This window comes from Bos grunniens, chromosome 25 (assembly GCF_055505025.1).
Source record: "Bos grunniens cultivar Pamir isolate PY7600 chromosome 25, Bosgru_T2T1.0, whole genome shotgun sequence".
NCBI classification, from domain to species: Eukaryota; Metazoa; Chordata; class Mammalia; order Artiodactyla; family Bovidae; genus Bos; species Bos grunniens.
In genome coordinates, this window is record NC_141189.1 from 23,169,249 (window position 1) to 23,188,888 (window position 19,640).

Here is a 19,640-nt window from a genome sequence, read left to right on the forward strand (position 1 = left end):
TAGGTTGGTCATAACTTTCCTTCCAAGGAGTGTCTTTTAATTTCATGGCTGCAGTCACCATCTCACATGTTATAGTTCTTTGTTTTTTCCTTTTCTGGATAATCTTTATGCATAGGTCCCATACATAAAGGGACCATCCTTTCTATTTTGTTATCTTTAAATGGGGAAGTTTTATTTGAAATAGCTAATTTGCTCAAGGATAGCATGGGGAAAGATTGCCAATTCACTAACTTTCCATATGTAGTTTCACATCCAAGCTATTGTGTTCATCACCTCCTTTAAGACAGGTTTGGCCTCAGTTTTTTGTGTCCTCTCTCACCTTCAAAGTAAATAGAATGGCTCATAGTATATATATATATATATATATATATATATATATATATATATATGCTTCTGTGTGGTTAATTACCTTCAACACTGCATACAAAGAGTGCTCCACAAATCTTTCCATACCAATGAATGGCTACATGAATATCCAGCTGGTTTGATGGACATATTTATTAGGATATTCTAATATAATTAATACTAAATTAATGATCTTTCCTACATTATGGTTCTTCCTGTCTAATTGATCATTCCCCGCCCCCTCGCCCCACCTGCCTCCTTCTCTCTCTCTCTCTGTCTCTCTCTCTCTCTCTCTATATATATATATGCTGCTGCTAAGTCGCTTCAGTCGTGTCCGACTCTGTGTGACCCCATAGACGGCAGCCCACCAGGCTCCCCCCATCCCTGGGATTCTCCAGGCAAGAACACTGGAGTGGGTTGCCATTTCCTTCTCCAATGCATGAAAGTGAAAGGTGAAAGTGAAGTCGCTCAGTCGTGTCTGACTCTTAGCAACCCCATGGACTGCAGCCTACCAGGTTCCTCCATCCATGGGATTTTCCAGGCAAGAGCACTGGAGTGGGGTGCCATTGCCTTCTCTTCTCTCTCTCTCTCTCTCTATGTATATATATATGTATGAAATATAATTTCTTCCTCTCCATGCTTACTGTCACTTCCCTAGTGCAGGCCAATACCATTTATTGCTTTATCATTGTTATAGACTCCTTGCTTTTAAACATGCATCCTAACCATCTGGCTACCACACTGTTGATAGAGTGATCATTGAAGTTAAAGACTACAAATAAAGTAGTAAGAGTACAAATAAATAGAAGCTGGCTATAAATTTGTTTATCATGGGCACAGAGAGGCACTTGCTGAAATTAGCACACAAAGGCTGAATAAATTTTTATGTCAAACATCCAGTTCATTTCCTTGAAAGAAGAAAAGGGGATTTGCATTTCATAAACATTGCCTGACTCAGTAATCAGGGAATGGCAGAGGAAAGATGCTTAAAAAGAAGGGAAACCTTAAAAATTATCACGGATAAAAAATAGAGCCTTAACTTCAATAATTTAACTCTAAATGAATAAACTTGAATGGATGTATCTTACTGGTTAATTCCTACAAGAGACTGGTGAGAACCTCTGCTATTTTGAGAAAGCTTCTTAGCATAATCAGGGGTAAATTTGTAGAAAAATTATTTCTAAAGGAGCCTAATATAAAAGCTCAATAAACAGTAATTACTCATAGAAAACAGTTATTGAGTACATGCAGCAGAACAACATATGTGACTTAAAACAATTTTCACAAGTAAGCCCTATCTATATTACCTGGGAAATTTGTCTCAATGAATTCCTTGAACTGCTCTAGTTTATCTTCGTTATCACCAATGTTAATCTTTGCTGTCAGAGTATATATATTACCAAACTTGTTCTTGAGGTGACGTGGGCTGCCTAGGCACTTGAACTTCCCCTTCACCATGATGGCCAGCCTGGTACAAAGGGCTTCACATTCTTCCATGCTAGAGGCACAAAGGACATATGGATGAAGAGACTCCCTCTCAGAAGCAAGACTCTATATTTCAAAATAAAGCTATGATTATAACGTAACACTTATAGGAAGAAGGCTTTATATTGCACGTGATCATTACTAAGACAATATTTGGAAAGAGGAGATTTAAAAATTCAAAGCAGTTGATTTCTAAATTCACAAGAGAAACACTTCCCTGACTTCCTACCGTTTACCAAGTCTTATCAGTTAAATAAAATTAAATACTATTGCAGATAAAATTTGCTATCAGTTAAATATTTTATTAGTTAAATAATATTTTACCAGTTGAATTCCAGTCATAACCTAAAATTTTTGGTAGGCAGTTATTGCTTTTAATGCATTAATAAATGTGTATGTTTTGTGCAATTATTATATAAGGAACTACATTTCAGAACTTAACTGAGTATTCTAGATTTTACCTAGGAATCAGCATTTGCTCACGGTCCCTCTTATGTACTTCACGTACTTAGACAAGTTCACTGACATATCCCTGACTCAAACTAATTCTCTCTTATACACTTCTGACTCTCACCCATGTCTCCTAATGGGTCATACCTGTGGGAAGATATGACGATAGCTTTGCCACTATTACATATCCCTGTAACTGTGTCCCACATATGGCGCCTGGCTACTGGGTCCATGCCAGTAGATGGTTCATCCAGGAAAACAACTGAGGACTTTCCCATTAGGGCAATAGCGGTATTCAATTTACCTTTGTTTCCTCCACTTTATTGTCAAAGAAGGAGAGAGAAAGTGGAGGAGAAAGAAGAAATAAGATTATCATTAATTCAACAGAATTAGCTCATATATCCACAATGCTGTGTATACACCAACTCATTTTCATTGAAATGACTTTTGGGGGGAGTATGCTTTTTAGCATCATTATTGGTAAAATATTTTTGTTTTAAGGAGATAAATAACCATAGGGATACAGGAATGAATGTGTTCTTTTTGAAATGCAAAGGCTACAGATCATGTCTGCAAAAGGTTAACTTCATACAAATATGATCTGCCTTATTTCTGATATCTGAACCCTGACGGCTATTTGTTTCCGTGTGACAGAGTTGTCAGGTTGAGTTTACAGGCATTCATTCTAAACAGCAGAAATACAGATGGGCAGTAGGCAGCTTAATAAATAAGCAACATAATGTCTCACCTGTATGTGCAGACCAGCTTGTCAGCATGGGTTTCCATGTGCATTGAATACAAAAAGGTTTCCACATACATGCCAATGTCTGGCTCAGGAACACCCCGCAGCCTGGCGTACATGATCAGCACTTCCCGACCTGTCATGTGGCCCAGCATGGGGTCAGATTGAGGACAATAGCCAATTCTTGACCTAATCTGAATCAAGAGGGTAATTCATAAGCAATAAACCTAAGTCGACTATTCCATTGAACATACAGTAACACGGATGAGAGAGGAAACCTGAAGTTTCTAGCCCATGCTAGCAAGAAGATGTGATACCCATAGAGCTCTGAATAAGAATTATTTCTTTTTCAGTCTAAAGAAACTTTACACCTGGAACCCACTGTAGTAAAATAGAATACTAATATCCCTCACTGGAATTTTCAATACATATCTATTGTGCACTGCAGTGCACCCAAGATAACTCTTGGTTAGATGAAATTGCATATTCAGATATCACTAGGAAAGAGCCATTTTATTAAAGCTATTAAAATAATGAATAGAATTTCACTTCCAGTAGTAGCCAGTAACTTCTATTAAGCCAACTATCCCACAGATGAAAACTATTATATACATTATATATATCTTCTATGGGCTTCCCTGGTGGCTCAGGTGGTAAAGAATCTGCCTGCAATGTGGGAGCTCCAGGTTCAATCCCTGGGTTAGGAAGATCCTATGGAAAAGGAAATGGCTACCCACTCCAGTGTTCTTGTCTGTAGAATTCCATGGACAAAGAAGCCTGGTGGGCTACTATCCATGGGGTCACAAAGAGTCAAACATGACTGAGCGACTAACACACATCCTTATATATTGAATTGGCAAAAATGTTCATTCAGGTTTTTCCATACCATCTTACAGGAAAACCCAAACAAACTTTTTGACCAACTCAATATATATAAATACAAGAATAAATAAGTTTAGCTATATTGAAATAAAAAGCTTGTGTACAACAAAGGAAACCATAAATAAAACGAAAGGGCAACCTACCAAATGGAAGAAAATATTTGCTAATTATATACCTGATAAGGGGTTAATATCCAACATATAAAAGAATTTATACAACTCAACATCAAAAAGACAAACAATCTGATTTTAAAAATGAGCATAGGACCTGAATAGACATTTTTCTGAAGGAGATGTACAGAAGGCCAACAGGTACCTGAAAAGGTTCTCAACATCATTAATCATTTAGGGAAATGCAAATTAAAACCACAATGAGCTTTCACCTCACACCTATTAAAATGGCTATTATCCAAAAGATAAGAAATAACAAATGCTGGTGAGGATGTGGAGAAAAGAGAACTCTTGTGCACTGTTGGTGAAATGTAAATTGGTGTAGCCACTATTGAAAACAGCATGGAGATTAAAAAATAGAAGTATCATATTATTCAGCATTTCCACTTCTGGGTAGGAAAAAATGAAGGAAGGAAATGAAAATCTTCCCTAACTCAAAAAGATATCTGCACCCCTACGTTCAATGCAGCATTATTTACACTAGCCAAGACATAGAAACAACCTGTCTGTTGATAGATGAATGGATAAAGAAGATGTGGTATATCTATACAATGGAATATTACTTTAGCCATAAAAGTATCTTATTTTACTTTACTTCATTGAGGAATAAATCTTTGAAGCTTTCTCAGAAATTATGATTGTTTTGGTTTTTTATATTCTATTTCTTCTGAGGTCAGTTTTAATAATTTATATGTAACTAGAAAATTAGTTTTATTAAAGATTTAAATTTTATTTGCATGGAGTTGAATCAAGTACTTTGTGTTTCTTATAATTTATTTTCAATGTATTTGTGTTCCCTCTCTTTTAATAAGTTCATCCATTTCTTTATTTTTACAAAGTTCTAGTTGTTTTGATTTCTTTGTTAGTTGGCTCTATATTTTTATATATTAATTTATATACTTGTCTGCATTTATACTTTTGTATGCTTTCCTTCCATTAATTTTTTTCTGAGACAGGTGTTTATAAGCTGTTTATTTTTATTCTTTTTAAAATTGAAATGCATATATATAAGATTATTTTTTATTCATTTTTTTCAATTTTTATTTTTTATTAAATTGTAATCAGAGAATATATATTTTTATACTTGGAAATGATGTTTTTCAAATGTATGGTGTAAAAATATTCATACTCATAAACAAATTATTTTTGAGAGATACAGAATTTGATATGTATCAATCATGTTTACCATATTGACTATTGACTAAGTTGCTTATGTATTTTTTGTTTGTATTTGTTTTTTACTGACATGGTCTGTCTTAGACTAAAAGAAGAGAATTAAACATTTCATATATTGGTTGGCCAGAAAGTTCCTTCTTTTTTTTAAGTAAAAATAAAAGACATATTTTTCATTTTTACTAAGAACTTTATTGAACAATGTAGTCACCAATTTGTTCCACTACCTTTTCAAGCAACTTCATAATTCCATCTTCCCAAAACTTTATTTTTTTGAGCAAAGAATGTTTCCAGGTGCCTTTTACAGTCTCCCAGGGAACTGAAATTTTTTCCATTAAGAGAATTTTGTAAAAACTGAAATAAATGAAAATATGAAGGTGCAAAGTCTGGTGAATACCATGGGTGAATCGGAACTTCCCAGCCAAGTTGTAACCACTAGTTTTTGCCTGATTATCAAAGAAACATGTAGTCTTGCATTATCCTGATGGAAGGTTATGCATTTTCTGTTGCCTAATTCTGGATGCCTTTCATGGAGTTCTGCCTTCAGTTGGTCTAATTGAGAAAGCTATTTCTTTGGAATTAATCACTTGGTTTTCCAAAAGGAGCTCATAATAGAGGACTCCGTTTCAATCCCACCATATACACACCACCTTCTTTACCAAGACCAGCCTTTGGTGAGGTTGGTGGTGGTTTATTTCACTTGCTTAAGATCTCTTCTGTTCCACATTATTGTACAGTATCCACTTTTCATCATCTGTCACAATTTGTTTTAAAAGCAAAACGTCTTCATTACATTTTGGTACAGAATCACATGCAGAAATATGGTCAAGAAGTTTTTTTTTTTTTTGCTTAACTTACATGTAACCCAAACATCAAAGCAATTAATATAACCAAGCTGGTGGAAATGATTTTGAACACTTAATTTGCTTATTTTGAGTATGTTGGCTGTATCCCTCATGGTACAACATTGCTGCTGCTACTGCTGCTAAGTCGCGTCAGTTGTGTCCGACTCTGTGCGACCCCACAGACGGCAGCCCACCAGGCTCGCCCGTCCCTGGGATTCATTCTCCAGGCAAGAACACTGGAGTAAGTTGCCATTTCCTTCTCCAATGCATGAAAGTGAAAAGTGAAAATGAAGTTGCTCAGTCGTGTCCGACTCTTGCCGACCCCATGGAATGCAGCCTACCAAGCTCCTCCGTCCATGGGATTTCCCAGGCAAGAGTACTAGAGTGGGGTGCCATTCATTGTCTTGATTAGATCTCTATCAACTTCAACTGTCCTAGCTGACTATGGACCATGGTCCATCAGAAATCTTCAGTATGAAACTCTTCAAACCACTTCTGACACTTAAAAAAAAAATTCTAGAAGGCTTTTATTATCTCTGTCCAGGGAGATAGATAGGACTTAATATTTTCTGTAAAGGGGAAGATTCCCATTAAAATTAAGTTGTTTTGTCACAAGAGGTAAAGATATCAGATTAGGTTTGGGGCAAAATTCTCTAATTTTGCTAATTTACAAGGAGATATAATTTTTTTTTTCATTTAAGATTTTTACCACGATCATATTTCCATGTTGCAACATAGTTTTTGTAATTTTTACAATTTTTTCTGGTTGTTTTTTCTCTCTCCAATCTTTATTTTTCTTTAATTTACGTATTTAATTGAAGTATAGTTGACTTACAGTGCTTCAAGTACACAGCAAGGTGATTCAGCCAGACATATACACATTTGTTATTTTCCAGATTTTCTCCATTATAGGCTACTACAAGATATTGACTATATTTCCCTGTGCTATAGAGTAAATGTTTGTTGCTTGTTGCTTATCTATTTTTTAAACTAGAAATCTAGCATTCTATTTATACTAAGTCAAACAAGTGAAGTCAAATGTCCGAATTCTTTAGTCAAAAATTCGTAAGTTTTCTAAAATATATGTATATTATACATACTATTTATATATATGTAAACAAAAGCTTTTATACTACACTTGGTAAAGGTTTGAGAAAGAACATTAAAAAAAAGAGAGAAGAGATGAAGAAATTGGAAAACAAACTAAATGAAACAGAATATGAAATAGAAAAAGTGAAACAAACTAGATAAAAGTAAAAGATCATCATACAGTCCAGTTGTTTTTAAACATGGCTACTAATTAGAAACATATCTGAAGATTTGGAGAAAAATTTTTGTATTTTTCAAAAAATTCCAAGATAATTTTGATATGCATTTGGATTTCAAGATTATAGGTTGATTATAGGTTTTTCTATTGAATTGTAGTTTTTGGTTTATATAAAATTCTATTTTTCTTTATTGACCAATCATGATACAATGGTAAGTGAGTAATAGTTGCATAATTACAATAGTAAAAAATGTTTATCAGTTTTCACAATCAACAGCCAGATGAAAAATAAAAGACAATTACAATTGCAAACCACAATGGGAACATGATTAACCTAACAATATAAAATAATTACATACAATTTGGGGGGGTTGTCAAGCAGTGATGTGGTAAGTGGAAATGCATACATGCACATGTTTTCATGCACATAGCCCGTCTATATCTTTTGGTTGGTGCATCTAATCCATTTACATTTAAGGTAATTATCCATACGTATGACCCTATTACTGTTTTCTTAATTGTTTTGGATTTATTTTCTGTAGATCTTTTCCTTCTTTTGTTCCCTGCCTAGAGAAGTTCCTTTAGCATTGGTTGTAAAGCTGGTTTCAGTTCAGTTCAGTCCCTCAGTTATATCCGACTCTTTGCGACCCCATGGACAGCAGCAGGCTTTCCTGTCCATCACCAACTCCCAGAGCTTGCTCAAACTTTTGTCCATCGAGTTAGCGATGCTATCCAACCATCTCATCCTCTGTCGTCCCCCTCTCCCCCTGCCTTCAATCTTTCTCAGTGTGGTGCCAAATTCTCTTAACTTTTGTTTGTCTGGAAAGCTGTTGATTTCTCCATCAAATCTGAATAAGAGTCTTGTTGGGTAGAGTATTCTTGGTTGTTGGTTCTTCCCATTCATCAGTTTAAATATATCATGCCATTTCCTTCTGGCTTGTAGAGTTTCTGTCTAGAAATTAGCTTGTAATCTGATGGGAGTTCCCTTGTATGTTATTTGTCGTTTTTCCCTTGTTGCTTTCAATATTTTATCTTTGTCCCTAATTTTTGTCAGTTTGATTACCATGTGTCTCGGTATGGTCCTCCTTGGATTTATCTTTCCTGGGACTCTCTGTGCTTCCCGGACTTAGTTGAGTATTTCCTTTCCCATGTTAGGGAAGTTTTCAGCTATTATTGTCTCTTAAAATATTTTCTCAGGTCCTTTCTCTCTCTCTTTTCCTTCTGGGACCTCTATAATGCCAATGTTGGTGCATTTAATGTTGTTCCAGAAGTCTCTTAGACTGTCTTCACTTCTTTTCACTTAAAAAAAGAATTCTGTTCTGCAGAATTGATTTCCACCATTCTGTCCTCCAGGTCATTTGTCCATTCTTCTGCCTTAGTTATTGAGTTATTGATTCCTTTGAGTGTATTATTCATCTCTGTTTGTTCTTTGGTCCTTGTAGGTCTTTGGTAAACATTTCTTGCATCTTCTCCATTGTTTTCCTGCGATCTGGATCATCTTCAATACTGTTATTCTGAATTTTTTCTCGAAGATTGCCTATCTTCTCTTCATTTATTTATTTTTCTTGGATTTTATCTTGTCCCTTCATCTGGGATATAACTTTCTGCTCTTTCGTCCAGATTAACTTTCTGTAATTTGGTTTTTGTTCTACCCTCTCTGGGATGATGGCTCTTTTGCTTCTTCTGTCTGCCCTCTGATGGAGGAGGCTAAGAGAGTTGTGTAAGCTTCCTGATGGGAGGAACTGGCAGTGGTAAAAACTGGTCTTGCTCTGGTGAGCAGGGCCTTGGCCAGTGAAGCTTTAATTTAATTATCTGCTGATGGGTGGGGTTGTTCTCCCTCCCTGGTAGTTTTTTGGCCTGAGGTGACCCAGCCTCAGGTGACCTCCAAGAGGGTTTATGCCAAGGCGACCTTTCTAGACTGCTGGACCATTGTGCCTGTCCCTGTGGTGAGCCCCTGCTGACCCATGCCTCCACAGGAGACCCTTCAACACTACCAGGTAGTTTTGTTTTAGTGGAGTCACTTGTGGAGCCACTGCTCCTTTCCTCTGGGTCTTGGTGCATGCAAGATTATATCTGTGCTCTTCATTTAAGACTGGAGTCTTATTTCCCCCAGTCCAATGGAAGTCCTATAATCAAATCCCGCTGACCTTCATAGTCGGATTCCATGGGATTCCCAGTCCCTTTGTCAAAGCCCCAGGCTGGGAAGCCTGAGGTAGGGTTCAGAAACTTCACAACAGTGGGAGAACTTCTTTTGTATTAATGTTCTCTGGTTTGTGGGTCGCCCACCAAGTGGGTATGGGATTTGACTTTTATCGTGATTGTGCCCCTCCTACCAACCTGCTGTGGCCTCTTCTTTGTCTTTGGATGTCGGGTATATTTTTTGGTGGGCTCCAGCATTCTCCTGGAGCTTCCCAGGTAGTGCTAGTGGTAAAGAATCCACCTGCCAATGCAGGAGACATGAGGGACTTGGGTGATTCTGGTTTGATCCCTGGGTCAGGAAGATCACCTGGAGAAGGGAATGGGACCCCACTCCAGTATTTTTGCCTGTAAAATCTCATGGACAGAGGTGTCTGGCAGGCTACAGTCCATGGGATCACAAAGAGTAGACATGACTGAGCAATGCACTATGCTGGAGCCAGAACAGGTGAAATAACTCAATGTGTAACTCAATGAAACTATGAGCCATACTGTGCAAGGCCACTCAAGATGGAAAGGTCATGGTGGAGAGTTCTGACAAAATGTGGGCGACTGGAGAAGGGATTTGCAAATCCCTTCAGCATTCTTGCCTTGAGAACCCCGTGAACAGTGTGAAAAGCCAAAAAGATAAGACACTGAAAGATGAGCCCGCAGATCAGTAGGTGTCCAATATGTTACTGGGGAAGAACTGAGAAATATCTCCGAAGAGAATAAAGAGGCTTCGAACCAAAGAGGAAATGATACCCAGTTTTAGATACATCTGGTGGTAAAGGTAAATACAATGCTGTAAAGAACAGTATTGCATAGAAGCCTGGAATATTATGTCCATGAATGAAAGTAAATTGGATGTGGTCAAGCCAGAGATGGCAAGTGTGAACACTGACATTTTAGAAATCAGTGAACTAAAATGGATGGGAATGGGTGAATTTAATTCAGATGACCATTATATCTACTACTGTAGGCAAGAATCCCTTAGAAGAAATGGAGTAGCCCTAATAGTCAACAAAAGAGTCCAAAACACAGTGTTTGGGTGCAGTCTCAAAAAAGGACAGAATGATCTTGGTTAATTTCCAAGGCAAACCATTCAACACCACAGTAATCCAAGTCTATGCCCCACCACTAATATCAAAGAAGTTGAACTTGAACAGTTCTATGAAGATCTACAAGACCTTCTAGAACTAACAGCAAAAAGATGTCCTTTTCATCATAGGGGACTGGAATGCAAAAATAGGAAGTCAAGAGACCCCTGGAGTAACAGGCAAGTTTGGCCTTGAGTACAAAATGAAGCAGACCAAAGGCTAAAGAGTTTTGCCAAGAGAATACCCTCATCATAGAAAATACCCACTTACAACTACATAAGAGATGACTCTACACATGGACATCAGATGGCCAATACAAAAATCAGATTGATTATATTCTTTGCCACGGACGATGGAGAAGTTTTCTATGGTCAGCCATAACAAGACCGGAAGCTGACTATGGTCTAAGACAATGAGCTCTTTATTGCAAAATTCAGGCTTACATTGAAGAAAGTAGGGAAAACCACTAGGTCATTCAGGTATGACATAAATCAAATCTCTTATGATTACACTGTGGAAGTGACAAAAACATTCAAGGAATTAGATCTGATAAACAGAGTGCCTAAAGAACTATGGACGGAGGTTTATAATATTGTATAGGAGGTGTTAACCAAAACCATCTCTAAGAAAAAGAAATGCAAGAAGGCACAATGGTTGGCTGAGGATGCCTTAGAAAAATCTGTGAAAAGAAGAGAAGCAAAAGGCAAAGGAGCAAAGGAAAGATATGTGCGTCTGAATGCAGAGTGCGAAAGAATAGCAAGGAGAGACAAGAAAGCCTTCTTAAGTGAACAATGCAAAGAAATAGAGGAAAACAATAGAATGGGCAAGACTAGTGGTCTCTTCAAGAAAATTAGAGATACTAAGGGAACATTTCATGCAAAGATGGGCTCGATAAAGGACAGAAACAGTAAGGAACTAACAGAAGCAGAAGAGATTAAGAAGAGGTGGCAAGAATACACAGAAGGACTATACAAAAAAGGTCTTAATGACCCAGATAACCATGATGATGCTGTCATTTACCTAGAACCAGACATTCACAGAGTGGGGGGAGGAGAGTGGAATGAACTGGGAAATTAGGATTGAAATATATACACTATCATGTGTTAAATAAATAACTATCGGGAATCTGCTCTGTAGCACAGGGAGCTCAGCTCAGTGTTCTGTGATGACCTAGACGGGTGGGATGGGTTGGAGAGAGGTCTAAGAGGGATGGAATACATGTACGCATATAGCTGATTCACTTTGTTGTACAGCAAAAACTAACACTACATTGTAAAGCGACTATATCCCAATTAAAAAATATTTATCCTGATTTTCTTCCTAACTCACTAATCTTCCTCAACTTTTTCTCCAATTATTCTCTCTCTCACTCCATGTCTTAGAAATGTTGTTGATCCTCAGGATTCAGCCCATATCTTTCTCCTCATTATTATACATACTCCAAATAGACTGTCTCACTTACTCTCACAGTTTAAATTTCACTTGTACTTTGATGAATTCTGAGAGATTTATATCTCCATATCAATTCACTATCATAGATTCCAACTGTCTATTGGATATTTTCCCATTTAAATGTGTCATAAACATCTAACATTCAACATATTCTTCTCCAAATATACTCATCTCTTGTCTTTACTATCTGGAAAAATGGAACTTTCACTCATTCATTGGCTCAAGATATTTCTTTTCTTACAACCCACATTCAAATGGAGCCCAAACCTTGACAAATTTTACTTTCTCAGTATCTTTCATGCTGCTGCTACTGCTGCTAAGTCGCTTCAGTAGTGTCCGACTCTGTGCAACTCCAGAGACGGCAGCCCACCAGGCTCCCCCGTCCCTGGGATTCTCCAGGCAAGAACACTGGAGTGGGTTGCCATTTCCTCCTCCAATGCATGAAAGTGAAGAGTGAAAGTGAAGTCGCTCAGTCGTGTCCGACTCCTAGCGACCCCATGGACTGCAGCCTACCAGGCTCCTCCATCCATGGGATTTTCTAGGCAAGAGTACTGGAGTGGGGTGCCATTGTCTTCTCCAGTATCTTTCATAATCCCTTTTAAAAATCATTGTTTTATATCAAACTCCAATTATGTAAGAGCAGGTTATGTGAAATAACCATTCTTCCTGTTTTTCATTTGATCCATTTACAGGTAATCAGATTTTTTTCAGCCAGAAAGAGTATTTGCCTTTTCCCAAACTCAAGATGTTATCATGACTATTACTGTCCCTGCAGTCTGTTACATTTGAGAAAAAGAATGTATATATATACATTCTTATATATATATATATATATATATATATCTCAGTGCTTTTTTCCATGCCCTCCACCCATTTCTCTGGTTACCTTAGGACTCGAACTCAGTGATTAGGTCTAGAAATACCTTTCTGATATTTTCAGTGATGTTAATGCCATCAATTAACACAACTCCAGAGGTTGTGATCTCTTCTCCAGTCAACATTTTGAATGTAGTGGTTTTTCCGGCTCCATTTAATCCAAGTAATCCAAAGCACTCATACTTTGGGACTAAAAGGGAGATATTTCTCACAGCCTTTACAACTGGACACTTGTAGTAAGTCTGAGAAAATTAAAAGAGAACCACAATGTGCTGAAGGAGTGATAATGGGTCAACCATAACCATAACCTCAGACCCTGTGGACTGTTATGTATGTACAGTTTCAGAAGAGCCTTTCCCCTTTCAGTCCTCTATTTTACCAGAATGTACATAGATCCCATAGAACTCCAAAGAATTAGTAATACTACCAACAAATTTGTGGCAGGGAAGGTGGGCTAAATCTTAGTGCAAGGTTGGACATTGAATGACTTTACCTTTGTAAGTTCATTGAAAAGCAAAGGGACAGCCATCAACCTAGGTAACAGTTTCTGGACTCTCTTTCTTTCGTTTATTACATCTTTATCCCCATATTCCTTGATTAGGTGGATGGAATCTGTAGCCTATATTTTCAAGACAAAGATCACAGATTTGAATAAACATTAGACATTTTGGCTTAAACTGGGTGGCTTTTTGAAAGCTGACCTGAGGGAGTAATTTCAAAGATGTCACAAAATATTTGAGTAATTTCTATTAATGAGCTTCTCTACCAATTTCCTGAGGAGGGCATGGCAACCCACTCCAGTCTTCTTGCCTGGAGAATCGCCATGGACAAAGGATCTGGCAAGCTACAGTCCACAGGGTCACAAAGAGTTGTACATGACTGAGTAACTAAGCACAGCACTGACTTTCTGAACTCTTATGCACAAATTTATTCCTGACTTGCTTATTTTTTTCTTTTTTCTTGATCATGTGGCATGCAGGATCTTAGTTCTCCAACTAGGGACTGAACCCGTGCTCCCTTCAGTGAAAGCCTGGAGTCTTAACCACTAGACTGTCAGGGAATTCCCATGACTTGCTTATTTTTGAAATTGTAGTCATGAACAAATTTTCTTACAAGTATGAGTAAGCAGTATGTCCTTGCCAGTGACATGGACATTTTGTGGAGAACAAAAGCGACAATGATACTTACTTATTACCTAGTGTGATTTGTTACATCCAAAATATATTCAAGAGAGCATTAGGTTTAAGAGAGAAGAATGAGCTCCTTTTTTTGGTTAGGGTCCCTTATTGGTGAAGTTTGAGCTGAGTTTGGAGACCAAAAAAAATATATTGAGAGAATGAAGGTAGGGTGGGGATGGAAGAAAGGTTGCCATTAACAGTGGGAGCTTAATAAAAGTTGTGTGAGAATGAAACAACATGGTGTGTTTTGTGAATACTAATTTGTTACTGCTTGAGCAAAATTTTGTTGTTTTGAACTGCTCATGTTTAATTCAAGTACTCATTTAATGGTAATGGTTGAGGAATGGAGCAGGAGGATATATCCAGTTCACATGCTAATTCAGTAAACATGCTAATCAAAAGAGTGAGAAGAGAGCTGCTTTTTTCTTTTCCAATCTCAAAATTGATAGAATGCAAGTGGTAAGAGTGAATATTCTTGCCCAATTTTCAATCTTAGAGGGAAAACATTTAGTCCTTCCCTTTATGTTTATTGTAGGCTTTACATATAAACACAACTCTGTGCGACCCATAGACAGCAGCCCACCAGGCTCCCCTGTCCCTGGGATTCTCCAGGCAAGAACACTGGAGTGGGTTGCCATTTCTTTCTCCAATGCATGAAAGTGAAAAGTGAAAGTGAAGTTGCTCAGTCGTGTCCGACTCTTAGCAACCCCATGGACTGCAGCCTACCAGGCTCCTCTGTCCAGGGGATTTTCCAGGCAAGGGTACTGAAGTGGGTTGCCATTGCCTTCTCCGTTTCTTCTTGAGGTGATCAATATTGTAACACTGATTTATTTTCAAATATTAAACTAATTCATGGAATAAACCCTCCTTGTTCATTTCTTTCATATATTCCTATATTCTTTTTTAAAAAAGATTTATTTATTTACTTTTGGTTCTATTCTAGTGTAGATCAGTGAGAGTTCAATTACTGAATGAATGAACAGTTAAAATAAAAAATCCCAAGGCAAAACTCAGATTGTGTGAACTATGAGACCTATGTAAAGCAATAGTTAATAATCTGACTGGTAGAGACCCATCTCAGCCTAAGAATGTTAAAGTTTGAAACTAAGAAAGGGAAGGAAAAAAAAATCTCAACACAGTATTTATATGTTTAATCCTAGGCAATAGGAAAAAATCCTGACTGGTAGAGACCATGAAATTCTATAATTCTATACAGCTTTAAAGCAGTCAATTCTATAATTACAACCAAATACACCTCAAAAACTGTACAGGCACAAGGCAGCACTTTCTATCATAGTCAGTTCATTATTATGGATTATTTTCTTGTAGGCAGAGGATTCAAAATTCAGAATTGAAAATTCAAACTAAGATGAAAGACCTGTGATTCAAATTAGTCCCAGTTAGATCTTGGTATAATTGAATGATATCTTCTTTATTAAGTAATAAAGGTAGGAATATGTTAATTTATACATTCTGACCTAATGCTGAGCTTTCTTTGAGTTGTATCTAGAGTCTGCATTAGTTACTCACCTTCTTGCCGTTCATTAATATCTTATAGACATTAAATACAATTTTATGAAAGACAAAGTTTTTCAGGTTCCAGAATGTACTTTCCAGACAAAAAAGCAAAAGCAGAAAAATTAAGCCCAAGGCAGCTGATGAAATCAAAAAGTTTGCAATCCCATGTTCTCCAAAGCTGTAGACATTGTTCTTCTTAACTAAGGGTGATAAAAGAGATAGCCTTACTTTAAAAACTTATACAAAGTCTAGGATGACACCAAATATTAAGAAATATAGGAGAAAATGAATGTTAAGTTAGAATTAGAGAAGTATAGATATGAAAAATAAGCAATTGTCTTAACATTTTGTCTTTCTTATTTAATCTTCGCTGATATTTATGATTATTATAACAGTTCCCCTGCAAATGCTTTTTTCTTTTTTAACTGGTTTTGATAGGCAACAACATTACTACATACTGAGCGAGTTTCAAAAGCTGAGTCTTTGTAAACAGAATTATCATGGATCTAGATGGTGATGATGATTGCACATTAGGAATGTACTCAGTACCACTGAAATGTATACTTTAAAATGTAAACTTTATGTTATGTGTATTTTATTACAACAAAATTAGTGTTTGTGCATACTGGCACAGAAAATGCAATTCTTATTAAAAAAAGAGTGATTGTATTATCTTCACATCTCAAAGATGCCTCCTATTTGCATATCTAGAATTTAGATGTTTGTGTTAGCTAATTTTCTGTGTAGTAAAATCAGGAAATATCAATTATTACCTATTTACGTCTAAACTTTGTTCTTTTCTTCCTCACAAGTGTTGCCACCAATACTCTTTTCCCACTTATAGAAGAAAATATCTTCTCACTTTGAAGGACTTTAAGGACAGTAGGCATGACCTACAATAATAGCTAAACATACCATAAATACCTTTATTTTGTTTGTTTTATTTAATTGCCAATAATTCTGTTGTTTTTGATTTTTGTGGGTTGTAGTTGACTCACTGGAAAAGTCTCTGATGCTGGGAGGGATTGGGGGCAGGAGGAGAAGGGGTCGACAGAGGATGAGATGGCTGGATGGCATCACTGACTCGATGGACGTGAGTCTGAGTGAACTCCGGGAGTTGGTGATGGACAGGAAGGCCTGGCGTGTTGCGATTCATGGGGTCGCAGAGTCGGACACGACTGAGCGACTGAACCGAACCGACTTATTTGTTTAGTAACTTTTGTAAACTGTTTTTGTAAAGGCTGTATTTTGTTATTTTTGATCACTGGAGTTTCTGTTCTGCTAACTTAGCTATTAGCTGCGATTTGATGGAAATATCCTGAAATGTTTGGAGCAAAACGCACACTCACATAAACCAAACTTTTCCTATCCATTTTAGATTAGCTGTGAGTTGGGGCTCTCAAAATGGTTAACCAGTCCATGTACAATTTTTATTTAGTCCACACATCTTGCTTATGCAGGGCGTAAAGATCAGAGAGTTTATTCATAAAGTCTTATCAGGGTTTCAGCCTTGAATCTGCATGTGGCACTCTGAATTATCCATTGCAAATGGGAGTTTTTGTAATTGATTAATCCCCTCACATTCAAGTCACTTTCCCCAGCCTCTTAACTTCTTAGGCTTTTCTTTCTTGCCACTTGCTTTCCGTTTCTTGTCACTTGCCCTAGGTGGCTGTGGTTAGCATATCCCTTTAAATGTTTTTGACAACGCTGCCCAGGAGGTTGCTCCAGCCCTCAGAAAGTTCCAAGTAGAGCTAAACAGTGCACTTCCTGAACTGATCCACTGGGTCATTGTCAGACGGATCTAAAAACATAACCACAATTCTTTGAGAACAGGAATTGTTCTTTGCCCCTTCTGGTGTAAGAAAACGCACCAGGAATGCAGATTACTATCATCACAGTTACTGCTGCTTGGCTGGAAAATGGGAAGGTAAGCAGGTAAGTTAAAACTCTACATTGCTTTCTTGGCAAAATTGAGCAGCTTCTTTCTTCATTTTCTACTTCCCTGCTTTTTGTAAGTTTTTGATTAAATTTCAGAGTTCCAGAGAATTGATTCTGACACCTTAATCTTTGTTTCAAGGGAGGGACAGATCCTTGGAGATACCTACTCTGTCACTTTCAGTTTCAAGTTATTTTTATATACTGATTTTTGGTTTTAATTCAGCAATCTAGCTAAAGTTTCTAAATATTCTAATATTTTATCTGTAGAGTTTTAAATAGTTCATGCCATATATATAAAGAATTTCAAATATTACTTTATCTCAGTGTTCATACTTGAAAATTATTTAAAAATGTAACATCAAATGAGCTCTCAGGAACCTCCCACTTAACAAAGTAACCAAAACATTATTAATAGCTTCCTTCTAACTATGTTCTCCTTGATTTTACCCCTACTATCAATATTCCAGATATAATTGTCTTATTTCTTTGGAAATTTTCCAGAGACATGCATTTCTATAAATATTATGTTGTTGGTAATAGTCTGTTTATGAGGTTTATAAAAATAGCATCATGTTGTTTGTAGTCATCACAGCAAGGTTTAAAAAATATTCATTGTGTTTCTAAGATTTATTCATATTGTTGTTTGCAGCTGAAGTTCATACCTTTCCACTCCTCTATGATACTCCATTATATAGGGAGAAAAGCCTTAATTTATCATTACATTCTGCTGTTAATAGACATAAGCTATTTCCATTTCTTTTTGAAATTACAGATATTGCTGAAGAAAACATTTATTAAGGTTTTCCATCTTGGAGTAAAAATATTGGTAATTGGCATGTCAAGCTTGGTTAGTGCTAACACATTTTTCAAAGCAGTAAATTATTTTCACTCACAATATGTGCATATTTATTTCCATTTCTCTACATTGTAATGCTTCTCGACCTCAGACTTAAAATTTTTGTTTAGTGATAGTTCATTGTGGTCCAAGTTCGTAGTTCTTTGATCACTAATGAGGTTTATGGTAACTGCATATAGGCCATTTTTGGACCATATTTTATTCTTTTTTTATTTCTGTGAAATTCTTCTTCATGTCTTTATTCTCCCATTTTATTCTAGATAGCATAATTTGTCTTAATTTATCATTCTTATTCCAGATAGTAATGCTTTGTTCATTATATATGTGTTATTTATATGTGTGTTAACAAATATATTTGCTTCTGAGGCTTTTATTTCTTTAGAATGCCTTTAAATTAACAGTTTTAAATTTTAATGTAGTCAAATTTATAAATCCTTTCTTTATAATTCAGGGATTTTTGTACTAATTTTCTTATTTTGTACTTGATGTCATAAAACTATTTTAACAATTTTTCTTATAAAATTCTTGAACTTTACCCTCTCTATTTCCACTTAGATTTTTTTTGTGTGTGTCTCTACAGGCTTCAACAGTTCATGAACTGTGAACTTCCAGATGTTCAAGTTGGATTTAGAAAAGGCAGAGGAACCAGAGATCAAATTGCCAACATCCATTGGATCATCGAAAAAGCAAGTGAGTTCCAGAAAAATATCTACTTCTGCTTTATTGACTACGCCAAAGCCCTTGACTGTGTGGATCACAAGAAACTCTGGAAAATTCTTAAAGAGATTGGAATACCAGACCACCTTACCTGCCTCCTGAGAAACCAGTATGTAGGTCAAGAAGCAACAGTTAGAACTGGACATGGAACAACAGATTGGTTCCAAATTGGGAAAGGAGTATGTCAAGGCTGTATATTGTCACCCTACTTGTTTAACTTATATTCAGAGTACATCATGAGAAATGTTGGGCTGGATGAAACAGAAGCTGGAATCAAGATTGCTGGGAGAAATATCAATAATCTCAGATACGCAGATGACACCATCCCTGTGGCAGAAAGTGAAGAACTAAAGAGCCTCTTGTTGAAAGTGAAAGAGGAGAGTGAAAAAGTTGGCTTAAGACTCAACATTCAAAAATCTAAGATCATGGCATTTGGTCCCATCATTTCATGGCACATAGATGGGGAAACAG

At 36.6% G+C, this 19,640-nt stretch overlaps 1 protein-coding gene across 1 annotated transcript in view; it reads right to left on the reverse strand.

The window, feature by feature from the left end:
* Positions 1-19,640, reverse strand: part of LOC147345295 (phospholipid-transporting ATPase ABCA3-like) — a 199,913-nt gene that overhangs the window by 8,535 nt on the left and 171,738 nt on the right. Inside the window, 6 exon segments of the mRNA XM_086375382.1 lie at positions 1,653-1,843; positions 2,428-2,598; positions 3,029-3,216; positions 13,010-13,204; positions 13,456-13,581; positions 15,671-15,850. Coding sequence (XP_086231508.1) covers positions 1,653-1,843; positions 2,428-2,598; positions 3,029-3,216; positions 13,010-13,204; positions 13,456-13,581; positions 15,671-15,850 — 1,051 coding nt within the window.